Source organism: Galeopterus variegatus, unplaced genomic scaffold (genome assembly GCF_000696425.1).
Source record: "Galeopterus variegatus unplaced genomic scaffold, G_variegatus-3.0.2 Scaffold6787, whole genome shotgun sequence".
In the NCBI taxonomy this organism is placed as follows: Eukaryota; Metazoa; Chordata; class Mammalia; order Dermoptera; family Cynocephalidae; genus Galeopterus; species Galeopterus variegatus.
The window spans coordinates 107,243-120,714 of NW_007732898.1; the positions used below are offsets into that span (position 1 = coordinate 107,243).

Sequence of the window (13,472 nt, forward strand, 5' to 3'; positions counted from 1 at the left end):
TTTTGATTTTGGGCTTCACTCGCTCAACTGTAGGCAGGGGTGGTAACTTCTTCAGCTCCTCAAGAACAGCTATAGCAGCATTCTTCTTTGAAATCTTCTTGCTCTTCCCTTCACCTTCCCCCACAAAGTCCCCAACTGAAACCTTGGTCACAAAGTTCTTCATGTGGGGTGGGCCACTTTCCCGGGCCACCTGTTTCAGAGGGAAAGACTGAGTGAAAGCGTGATAGACACTTATTAAAGCTGTAGGGCACACTGGTTGGCACACTTCACTTTACATGACACACAGGAAAAGGAGCATTAAGGACAAGACCCATTAAAGGGAGGGAGCATTAATGTTGACAAAAGGGGGCTGGCTGGTTAGCTCAGCTGGTTAAAGCATGGTGTTATAAAACCAAGGTCAAGGTTCCAGATCCCCTTACCAGCCAGCCACCAAAAAAAAAAAAAAAGTTGACAAAAGGAAACAGTGGATGCTGTTTCCAAATGCTGCTTCTCTGTCTTCTTATTTTTCAAACTAGTTTATATTGTTGAGTCTCATGAATCCAAAACAGTTAAGCATGGAATAAATAGACAATTTCTTCCCCCATTCCCCTAGGGTCACAGGTTGTCCTGACTTTAGTGTGATCCATGGCTGCTGGCAAAAAGGAAGCTGGCCCAGGAAAGCCTAGAAAGAACTGCAGGACGAAGAGTTCAAGTTTAATATTTGCTCTGAGCCTCCAGCCAAGACTGAACTTATTAAGTACTGAGCTGCTTTGTAGCTGTAAGAAAAAAATGAGAAAAATCTCTAAGCACTGATAAAGAGTGATATGCAGCATATATTCAGTGAAAAAAATCAAACTGCAAAAGAGCATATACGGTATGTTAACTTTAGTGTGAGAAAAAAGGGCCTTCTGTATGTGTGTACACATACACACGTATGTATAAATAGACACATATGAGTGTTTATGTGCTTATCTTTGCAAAAAGGACAGGAGGGATAAAGCTGAAACCAGTGAAGTTATAGCAGGTGAGAGAGATTGGGGTAGAGACAGAGGATAAGATGTGAATGTATCTTTTTGTGTAGTTTTGATTTTGGGAACTATTTAGTGTTTTATGTATTAAAATAAAACTAAGTCAACAAAGAAGGGGAAAAAGCTTAAAACTGAATATGAACAGAAACCTAACTATATATTAAATGAATTATATAATCACATGGAAGGAAAATAAAAATATAATANAAACCTAACTATATATTAAATGAATTATATAATCACATGGAAGGAAAATAAAAATATAATACAACTTAATATTAGCCAAGACACTCTTGTAAAGATAAACAAAGTTAGAAAACTTGCACTACCAGATTTTGAGACTTCCCATAAAATTACAGCAACTACGATATCATGGCATTGTGTGAGAATAAACAAACAGATCAACAGAACAGACTGCAGAAATTAACCTGCACATATAAGGTCAATTTGATTTTTGGCAAACATAGCAAAGCAAATGAAAAGTCTTTTCTTAAAAAATGGTACTAAAGGATCAACTAGATACCCACAGAGGGAGGAGGGAATGAAATCATGATCCCTAACTCACACCACAAACAAAAATTAACTGGTGATAAATCACAAACCTAAAGTGGAAGCTAAAACTAGAAAGATTTTAGAAGAAAACATAGGAGAAAACTACATGACCATGAGGTTGGCACAGACTTAAACACAGAAGACACCAACCATAAAGAAAAAAAAAATTAGAATTCCTCAAAATTAAAAATTGCTCAAAGACAATATTTAAAAAGTAAAAAAGGCTGCCCGTAGAATGGGACAGAATATTTGCAATATATATCTGACAAAGGATATTTAAAGAATTCCTACAGGTCGATAATGAAAAGACAAATTATTCAATTTAAAAAATGGGCCGGGCCGGCCCGGTGGCGCACTGGATAGTGCGCCGCTTGGGAAGCGCGGCGGCGCTCCCGCCCAAGGGTTCGGATCCCACGTACAGACCGGTTCCCGCTCACTGGCTGGGCGAGGCGCGGGAGCGACGCCGAGGGTTGCGATCCCGTTGCCGGTCCCCGGTACGGTATGGGGGCGACACTGATGGTTGCGATCCATTGCCGGACACGGAAAAAAGACAAAAAGACAAAAAAATAAAATAAAAATAAAAAATGGGCAGCTGGCCAGTTAGCTCAGTTGGTTAGAGGTGCAGGTAACACCAAGGTCCATAGTTCGTTCCCTGTACCAGCCAGCCACCCCCACAACCCAAAAAAGGGCAAATATTTCAAAAGGTACTTTACAAAATAAGATCTCTAAATGGCCATTAAGCATATGAAAAAGTGCTCTTCGTTAGTCATTAGGAAAATGCAAATTAAGACCACAATAAATATACACACACACAGCCCAAAATGGCTAAAATTAAAAAGACTGAAAATATTGGGAGGGAGAAGAGAAGAGATTGGATAAGGGGCATAAAGAATAAGTATGATTTGTAACAATGAATATACTAACTAAAAAGTTTTTTAAAAGACTGAAAACATCAAGTGTTGGCAAGGATGTGGAGCAACTGGTGGGAGCATAAATTGGTACAATCACTAGACACACACACAAAAAATACACGGCTGACCACTTAGCTCAATTAGTTAGAGTGCAGTGCTGTGACACCAAGGTCAAGGGTTCGGATCCCCCTACCGGCCAGTCACCAAAAACAAACAAACAAACAAAAGTACATATTGTACTGAAGCCTGAGAACAAGTAAAACTAGTCTACCGTGACAGAATTCAAAAAGCAATTTCTTCTGGGTAGGGATTAACTGGAAACGGGCAAAGAGACTTTTCGAAGTTATGGAAATGTTCCATATATCTGGGTGGTGAATTAGGTTCTGCACATACGTTAAAATGTACTGAGCTGTGCACTTAAGATATGTACATTTTACTGTATATAAAGCTTATTTCAATAGACTGTTAGAAATAATCCAAGTAACTTTGGAACACAATACTTTGATCATATACCTTCAATGTAAAGATAAAAAGATATTGCAGAGATACAAGCAACTGCAAAGATGTCTTGAACTTTACTTAGTAGGACTGTTGTTGATGGTATAGGTAAATACATTGATGTTGCTGGGAGCCAGATTCTTACTATGGGAAAAAGGAGATGCAAATATGGAATAAGGAAGAGAGAGGAAGTACCCTGTGATAGTGGATTGAAACCAGAGGTATAAACTTGTGATTTTAAAAACACACGTATTTCCTAGCTCTGTCTGCTAAAAGGGCCTAGAAGCAATGACTCCCCAGCAGCAACAAGCATACTTAGCCCCCTCATCTGGTCTCTCAATTCCACTCTCCATTAATAGGACCAGGACTCCTTGGAAGAATGGAGTGGCCATTTCTATTAGAAACTTCCATTTCCACCGGTGCCAAAGCTAAAGAAAGGAAAGTTCAAAGTAAGGCTAAAACATTTTGTTATATCAGAAAGTAAGGAAGTTCTCGAAATCTGAAGAGGAGAAGTGGGAAGATGATTTAATAAGGAAAAGATTGTCTTGTCAATAAATGGTGCAGGAACAATTAGACATCCAAATACAAAAACAAAAAACTTCAACCCTTATCTCACGGTATAAATAAAAATTAACTTGAAGTGAATTATAAACCTAAATTTAAGAGCTAAAACTATAATACTTCACAAGAAAACAACAGAGAACATAACAATGATAAAATATAAAAGAAAAATCTGACAAACCAAAATCAAATACTTCTTATCTTCAGAAGACACTGTCGAAAAATAAAATAAAAAGACAAGCCACAGACTGGGAGAAAATATCCACAAAACACATATCTGATAAAGGACTTGTATTCAGAATATATAAAGAACCCTCAAAACTCAACAATACAAAGACACTCAAAAATTTGACAAAAGATATGAGCAGACACTTCACTAAAGATATACCAATAGTAAATAAGCACATGAAAAGATGATCATTTTCACTAGTTTTCATGGAGATACAAATTAAAGCCACAAGATACTACTACATACCTACTATAATTACTAAAATTTTAAAAACTGACAATATCAAGTGTTGACGAGGATGTATAGCAACTAAAACTCATACACTGCAGGTGGAATGCACAATGACACATCCAGTTTGGAAAACAGTTTGACAGCTTCTTATAAAGTTAAAGATATTTATCATACAACCCAGAAAATCCACTCCCAAGTATTTACCCAAGAGAAATAAAAATGTCTCCATGAATGTATGTAAATGTTCATGGTAGCTTTATTCATAATCACTAAAAATTGGAAACAATACAAATGATCTTCAACTGATAAATGGATAAGTTGTGCTATGTCCATATGATATGGGTTGAACATCTGTCCCTTCCAAAGCTCATGTGGAAGACTGATCCCCAATGTGGCAGTGTTGAAAGGTGGGGCCTTTAGGAGGTGACTGAATCGTGAGGGTCTTGCCCTCTTAATGGATTATCATGGAGTAGCTTGATAAGGAGAGCACATGAAAACACCCTTGCCATTCTTGCCATATGATTGCCTGTGTCACCACAGGACTCTAGAGAGAGTTCCCACCAAGACAAAGGCCTTCACCAGATGCATCCCCTGGACCTTGGACTCCCCAGCCTCCACAATGTAAGAAATAAATTTAATTTTCTTACAAATTACCCAGTTTCAAGTATTCTGTTTATAGCAACACAAACTGACTAATACACCATAAAATGAAACACTACTCAGCAATAAAAAGGAACAAACAACTGATACATGCAACAAAACACATGACACCAAATCTGCATTATGCTAAGTTAAAGAAGCCAGACAAAAGGCAATACTATAGGGACAGAAATCAAGTAGAGAGTAGAACTATGGTTCCTAGAGGCTGGGAAGAGGGGTTGTGGGGAGAGGGAGAGGTTGGTTAACAGATACGAAATCATAGCTAGATAGGAAAAATAAGTTCTTGTCTACAGCAGTGCTTGGCATCTATAATTAACAATAATTTATTGTCTGTTCTCAAATGGCTAGAAGAGAGGAGTTCAAATGCTCTCATCACAAAGAAATGATACACTTTTGCAATGATGAATATGCTAATTACTCTGATTTCATCATGACACATTGTATACATACATTGAAATATAACTGTACCCCATAAATATGTACAATCACTATGTGTTTTCAAATTTTAAGAAAGAGAAAAGAAATTAGACCAGTAGTTGCCAGAGGCTGAGGATGGAGGGAAGGGACTAACTGCTAAGGGACAGGAAGAACTTCATAAGGTGAAAGATGTTCTTGACCATAGAATATCTTCACCATAGTGGTGGTTACACAGTATATACGTTTTTATCAAAACACACGGAACTGTACACTTAAATAGGGTGACTTTTACCGTATATAAAGTGTACCTCAAGAAACCTGAAACACCTTTCCCCCAAAAAACAAACTGATGGGGAGATGTCAAAATACAAGACCCAGTTTGAAGGGCAATTTGTTTGGGGTTTTATTGGCGATTGGCCTGTATGGGGATCTGAACCCCTGACCTTCGTGTTTACCAGCACCACACTCTACTGAGTGAGCTAACTGGCCAGCCCCTGAAGGGAAATTTTAATATCAAAATGAATGATGATAATAATGGAATAAAAAAAGAAGCAATGCACCTATACTGATATAAATCAATGTAATATAAAAAGGGAAAAGGAAAAATTTTTCTTCATAGTAGACTGCTGGTTTGTAAATGCAGAAAATCAGTGATAATGGATGCGGACAAGAGTCATCAATGACTAGATGCCACTGGGGAAATCTGTAAGGGCACAGCCTATAAGTGTCTCCCCACACACAGGTTACGGATTAACTACAACAAAAAGGAAGTCTCCTTCCAGTGGAGCACATCTGGTATAGACAAGTGAAACCAATAGGCAACAGTAATGTCACTAAAAATGGGATAAAAAGTGACGTCATGTTCGGCTCTGAAAAGGACCAACACCAATTTGGTAGTGATCCTGCCAAAAAATGCATAATACAAATCCAATCACGGACAAGCAATCAGACACACCCAAAATGAAGGCCATTCTACAAAATAATTGACCTTTAAACATGTCAATGTCATGAAATACAAGGAAAGGCCTGAGGAAGTGTTACAGATTAAAAGAGACTAAAGAGACAGGTCAACTTAATGAAAGGAGTAAACCTGTATTGGACCCCAGAACAATGAAACCTAAACAAAAATGGAGGTGGGAAGGAAGCAAGAAAAGTTCATATAAAGGACATCACTGGGGCAACTGGCAAAATGTGATATAGGATATATGTTAGATAACAGTATTATAGCAATGCTAAATTTCCTGTATTTAATAATTAGGTTGCAGTTACTTAAGAGCATGCATGCCCTTGCTCTTAAGAGATACATGCTAAGGGGGAGTAAAGGGAGGGCGGAGAAGAGATATACATGCTGAAATAGCAGAAGTCAAATATTCGCCACTTACTCTCACATGATTCAGTAAAGTAAAATACGGAAAATAAAATTATATGTGTATTTACAGAGAAAAAAAGCAAATGTGGTAAAATATTAGACACTGGTTCATCTAAGTGAACGATATATTCACTGTCCTATTATTGCAATTTTTCCATAGGTTTATAATCTTTGAAAATAAAAAGTTGAAAAAATAGCTAGGAAAGGGCCGGCCCGGTGGCGCACTGCTATAGTGTGCCGCTTGGGAAGCGCGGCGGCGCTCCTACCCAAGGGTTCGGATCCCACATACAGACCGGTTCCCGCTCACTGGCTGAGCGAGGCGCGGGAGCAACACCGAGGGTTGCGATCCCGTTGCCGGTCCCCGGTCCGGTACGGGGGCAACACTGAGGGTTGCGATCCGTTGCCGGACACGGAAAAAGACAAAAGACAAAAAAAAAAAAAAAAAAAAAAAAATTAGCTAGGAAAAAATTAGTGAGCCCAATAGCTGTGCAGTGCTGATGTGTAAGCAGGAAAGAGGAGGCCTCAGCACAGCCTTCTATTAAGGAAGAAGGGTGCTGGGAAGGATCCAGCCCACATGGGTACCTGGGGACTGATTCCAGAGAACTTCCCCAGGTGCCCCTCACACCCATGGCTTGGAGCCCGGAACACTCCTTTCCAAACAGTGTTTTCTCTATCCTCAGATTAGACTCGGGATATGCGCGGCTGCCACCTGGAGGCTCACTTCAGATTCCCAGCTCCACTGTGGCCCCTCAGCAAGGACTTCCACTATCTTCACCCATCAGGAGCCACCAATCCAAATCCGAAGCTTGGTCCAGATTGGGTCTGCATGATCATGTCACAACTGCCTCCCTCCCAATGACGGTATCAATCAGCACTATCACATTTTCTAACTAAAACTTTATTTTATCCAAAGTCAAGCTGTACACTTTTTTCTGAAAAACTGTATGAACAGCTCCTGTCTTCTATTAAACATCTAACTTGGCTTCCCATGGAACAGATTTTACCACCAAAAACTTGGTCAAAAATTAACTATTCTGGTTCATTTATTCAATAAGTATTTCCTGAGCATCTGATATATGCCAGGCAATCTTCCAGGTCCAACAGAAAGAAAGCCACTGCTCCATCTAATAATGGAAGCAAATATGGACCTTTTGATACATGAGTTCTTCAACATAAGTGGTCATATTAACAAACTCAGTGACACCACCTAAACGCAAACTGCAAAGTTTTCAAATTGTTACTTTAAAAGATATTCCCTGCCAGAGCGTATTTCTATAATTTCTTTTATATGACTACTTGACAGTTCCGTTATATGTTACATACTCCTGAACACAGGTTTGAAAGCCAAATCTGAAACCTAAACAAAAGTGGAGGTGGGAAGGAAGCAATCTGGCTGCACCCAAATCCCACACAGCAAAAACATAAAGTGGCAATCTCCCACAAAGGTTCCAGAAAGCTCTTTGACTCTCAGGCAGGGCAGCAACTAGTGTGAGTGAGTGAAAAGGTTCACAGCAATCAAGGGCCCTGGCCCAAGCAGTCACCTCTGTAACCCTGAGGTGACTCAGGAAGCCGGGCATCTCCCACCCCAGCTCCAATCTTTAAAAACCCATTCTCATGCCATGCAAATCCCTCAGCAGGGGAGAAAAGGAGCATTTCTTCCCTCATCTCAATAGATGCCCAGGGGAACCTCTTGACTTCCTGACATACAGCTCCCACCTAGTTAACAAACTGTCATTCTGTATTTCCCCTGTCTCATTTCCTCCCAACCACACCCCCGCAGCCCGCAACAGAGGGAGAAAGGCTGGGAGGGATATGGGACCAGATGAGGAGACACCAGCCCTATATCCATCTAGGGGCTCTGTACTCCAGGAAGTGGAACACTATAAACCTGGTCTTTCCTGCTGGGGAATGGGGGGTAAGGATGAGTGGGGGGTGGGGGGTAATGAAGGAGAACACAGGAAATCCTTGAACACAGGCTGGCCCCATGATCCATGTACAACTCTCCACCCCACCTTCGTCCCATGGCAGGCAGGTAAGCACCACAGGTTGTAGTCCAAAATCATCATCACTCAGGTGAAGGGTGAAAATTTGAAGTGGGGGCAAGTTTAGGGCACTAGCACATATTAGGAGAGGCTATGTATTTTAGACAGCCAGGTATGAAATTTAGAAGTCACCTGTAACTGCAAAAAATACTAAAAAATTAAAGTATTTTACAAGAAAATAAACTTCGGATAGGCTTTTAAAAGAAAGAAACAGACCATAAGCATGGAAATCAAAGGAAAGAATTTGCAAAGAATTTGCCATGTGTCAGACTATATGGGAAACTTTATAAAAATCTTCCTTTACCCCTCTCCTAATCTATTTGGATTGACTATGCTGTCTCTGAAGGAAAAATGTACTAAATGTGCCTTATTTTCCACTTTGAACAAACCACCCATTAATTATTATTTTTAGACCACAAAGTCTCCAACACCAAATAAAGTTATTAAGCAGGTAAATTAAGGGCAGGCACTGGACAATGACAGACCTGTGTCCAAAATTACTCTGACAAGAATTTAGGGACCATTTAAGGAGATTCTGAATATTCTGGAGGTAAAGACACTTTTGAGACTGATGAAAGCGATGGACCCTCTGTGCAGAATACACATGTAAACAGAAGCAATATCCTTCAAACCATTTCAGGAGGTTCACAGACCAATGGCCTCTCTAGAGATCTACAGATGCCCCTAAGTTGAGGACTCCTAGAAGAGAATAAACATTACTTTGCTAAACATAAAGTTTGAATCTTAAATTTGGAGGCTTGTGAATACTATCCTAATGTCATTTAGAGAAAAAATCATTTCTATGATGAATGCTAACAGGATTTTATAATACAAAGTCCTACATATAAAATAAGCTTACCTCAAAATTCACAGGCAAGTTCCGTTTAAGTGCAATCTCAAACACCTGACTTATTTCAGATTTATTGAGATTTTCTTCTTCTGATTCTCTCCCATTCACCTAAAAGAATAATTGTTTAGTAGTTAGCTCTTACTAAAATCATCAATATCCCAGCTGCAACGATAAACCTTAAAATGACTGAACTTTGGCTTTATGGATTTATCCAAGGCCACATATGTACCATGTGTCAATGAATTTTAAAAGTTAAAAAAAATCCTGTCAAACTTGGATCAGACTGTACTTCATGAATCCACCATAAACAATACACACATAACAGACCCTTGGGTGTGAATCACAGTAACTGTGGTGCAGCCAGATGCCACTGCTGCTTGGGAACAGTGCCTTCCTAAATACTGTATTGTTAAGCCATGTTATGGAGATATAAAAATACAGACAGATCTGTGTGGGATATGGCAAGTTCAGATACAAGTCTCTCCAGTTGAAATATGCTTGTTTCTTATTTGGACATAAAGTCACTGGAAACCACTTTTACTTTCACTTTTTTTTTGGCGGCTAGGCAGTACGGGGGATCCAAACTCATGGTCTTGGGGTTACAAGAATGCACTCTAACCAGCTGACCTAATCAGCCAGCCCAAAACCACTTTTAAAAAAGATGCAGTTGAGGGCCAGCCCATGGCTCACTCGGGAGAGTGTGGTGCTGATAACACCAAGGCCACGGGTTCGGATCCCTATATAGGGATGGCCAGTTAGCTCACTTGGGAGAGTGTGGTGCTGACAACACCAAGTCAAGGGTTAAGATCCTCTTACCAGTCATCTTTTAAATAAATAAATAAATATAAATATATTATATATATATATATATATATATAAAGGATGCAGTGAAATAGAAATTACAAACTTGTCATGTATCTCATACTTACTGCTACTGGCAAAAATTCAAGATCTAAACTAATAAAGTCTCCTCTACAAAGGCAGAGATTCTATCTTTGCAACAAGATTCATTTACAGTCCTCTAGCCAGGGATGGGATTAAAGAGGGACAGGGATCTTCTCTCTGTGGGCTGATAACATGGATTTTATATTGAGTTGTTGTGATATGAGAAACTAGATAAGCTCAGTAACAGCAAACTTTCCCAAAACATGGCAAGAGAGCTGCACTTTTCTTCACATTATTGCTTCTCTTTTGTCAAAGAATTTGTAAAATCTTATTTCCAAAATTAGAATTATCTAACAGGAGGAACCCATGGCTGAAATTGCTAAACAGGCAAGGTGCAGGACTCTCCAAGATTTTATCTGCTGTGCAGATCCTTATTTTTATCAGATAGATCTCATCCACACTGAATCAATGTTACAAGCTTTAATTAAAATAAAATTAAATGAATAAAAAACTTTAGGTTAAAAAACCTATTAACACAATCCAGGGTATAATCCTGAACAAATAAACGTATTCCAGATGCTATTTATAATTCTCTCCTTCTACAAAATGTTTTCCTTCCAATCTGGTTTCACTTTACTCTTTGCCTAGTCAAAACTATTTGCATAGCATTTCTGGTGGTTTATTAACCTAAACACACTTGTATTTTTGTTTTTTAAGTCCTAAGCAGAAAGAGGGCCTGCTTTTTTATGAGTTAATCTTTAAAACCAGAAATCTCCTATGCAAAGTACCTTAGAAGGCTAGGGTTCCACAGGTTTGTTTTGAAATCTATTTTTCAAATAGATTTTAAACTAAACAAAACACAACTGTATTTTAAAAAGTATGTTCAACAGATGATGCTGGGAAAACCGGACATCCACAAGCAAAATAATGAAGCGGGACCCTTACCTCACACCACACGCAAAATTAACCCAAAGTGGATCAAAGATTTAAACATACAAGGGAGAACTATAAAACTCTCAGAAGAAAACATAGGGGAAAAGCTTTATGACACTGGATTTGGAAATGATTTCTTAGATATGACACCAAAAGCATAGGCAACAAAAGAAAAAAATAGATTAATAATACTTCATCAAAGTTAAAAACTTTTGTGCATCAAAGGATACTATCAAGAGAGTGAAGACAAGTCATAGAATGAGATTTGCATATGTATCTGATAAGGGATTAATATCCAGAATATATACAGAACTACCTCATCAACAATAAAACAACACAATCCAAAAATGGGCAAAGGACTAAAATAGGCATTTATCCGAAGATATACAAATGGCCAAAAAAGTACATGAAATGATGTTCAACACCAGTAACCATTAGGGAAATACAAATGAGAACCACAATACCACTTTGCACACATAAGGATAGCTATTATCAAAAGAACAGAAAATAACACATGTTGGTGAGAACATGAAGAAATTGGAGCATCGCTGGTAGGACTGTAAAATGGTACAGCTGTTGTGGAAAACAGTTTGATAGTTCCTGAAAAAGTTAAACATAGAATTACTATATGACCCAGCAACTCTACTTCTAGATGTATACCCAAAAGAAATCAAAGTAGGGATTCAAACAGATATTTGTACACCAATATTCATGGCAGCATTATTCACAACAGCAAAAAGGTGGAAACAACTCAAATGTCCATCAACAGATAAATGGATAAACAAAATGCGAAATATCCATATGGAATATCATTCAGCATTAAAAAGGAATGAGTTTCTGAAACATGCTACAATATGGATAAACCCTGAAAACATTAAGTGAAATAAACAGACACAAAAGAACAAATATCCACTTTTATAAAGTACCTAGACCAGGAAAATGCATAGAGACAAAAAGTAAAATAGAAGTTACCAGAGCCTGGGAGTTAAGGGGATTGTGGAGTTACTGTTTAATGGGTACAGAGTTTCTACTTGAGATGATGAAAAAGTTCTACAAATGGATAGTGGTGATGATTGCACGACACTGAGAATATATTTAATGTCACTGAACTATATAAACTTAAAAATGGTTAAAAAATTTTTTAAAAAGCAACAAGAAAAAAAGCATGTGTTTCAATACCAAATTAACACACTGGATATTGTCAACACATTAACTTCTGCTAACAAGTTAGCTCATTTTTGTGCACAACAGAATAAAGCTTTTTGACAGCTGTTTATTTGAAGAGTACCCAGAGATTTTTTTTAAATAGATGAACTGTTTGATATGATGGTGATGGGTGGAGAGGGGGAAAAAGAAGGAACTGGTAAAGGGACATGAAAATCAACTACACCGTATAGTGATAAAATAAAAAATAAAAAAATTGAAAATAAATAAATACATGAACTGTTAAAAAGAAAAAAAAAGGGGGGGGGAAAGCCTACTCTTAAGCTGATTAACTGTGTTTATGAGAATGTTCACCTTATGTGCAACCAGAACAAAATTTGGAAATAACTTGGATGCTGAGGCCGATGTAAGAACTCAAGTGCCATGTATATATCCCAATTTTCAAACATTTTGTTCATTAATCAGCCCAATTAATTTTAACTTTTATTTTTAGTTCTGACCTATTTCAAACATACAGAAAAGTATAGTTAATTTAACAGGCAATTGTCCTGGATTTAAAAGAGATGTAACATGAAGTACTACTGACATCAGATTTTTTTAAGAAAAACAATAAAGCCCTTCTCACTATCCTTCCTATTGCAATTAATAACTATTCTAGAGTGGGACTGTATCTTTCCCAGCCATGTTTTTTTTTCTTTAATGGACAAAAAGAATACTGATGCTCCTCAACTTACAATGGGGCTACATCCTGATAAACCCATCGTTAAGTTGAAAATATCATAGTTAAAAATGCATCTACCCCAGTAAACCACTGTAAAGCCAAAAAATCTTAAGCTGAACCACTGTAAGTCAGAGACCATCTGTATATAGTATAATTTTTTGTTTTGAAAATTCATGTAGGGCCGGCCCGGTGGCGCACTGGATAGTGCGCCGCTTGGGAAGCGCGGCGGCGCTCCCGCCCGAGGGTTCGGATCCCACATACAGACAGGTTCCCGCTCACTGGCTGAGCGAGGCGCAGGAGCAACACTGAGGGTTGCGATCCCGTTGCCGGTCCCCGGTCCGGTACAGGGGCAACACTGAGGGTTGCGATCCGTTGCCGGACACGGAAAAAGACAAAAAAAAAAAAAAAAAATTCATGTAAATCATTCTCACGAATTGCCTTT

The 13,472-nt window shown here is 38.4% G+C and overlaps 1 protein-coding gene across 1 annotated transcript in view; it reads right to left on the reverse strand.

Annotated features, from left to right (window-relative positions):
* Positions 1–9,431, reverse strand: part of STAU1 (staufen double-stranded RNA binding protein 1) — a 16,815-nt gene extending 7,384 nt beyond the window's left edge. The window contains exons 1-2 of the mRNA XM_008591251.1: positions 9,337–9,431; positions 1–208 (exon numbers count right to left, since the gene is read on the reverse strand). The exon at positions 1–208 is cut by the window's left edge and continues 1 nt beyond it. Coding sequence (XP_008589473.1) covers positions 1–163 — 163 coding nt within the window. The 5' untranslated portion in view covers positions 164–208; positions 9,337–9,431. The remainder of the gene's footprint in view (positions 209–9,336) is intronic.
* Between the last annotated feature and the right edge of the window lie 4,041 nt (positions 9,432–13,472).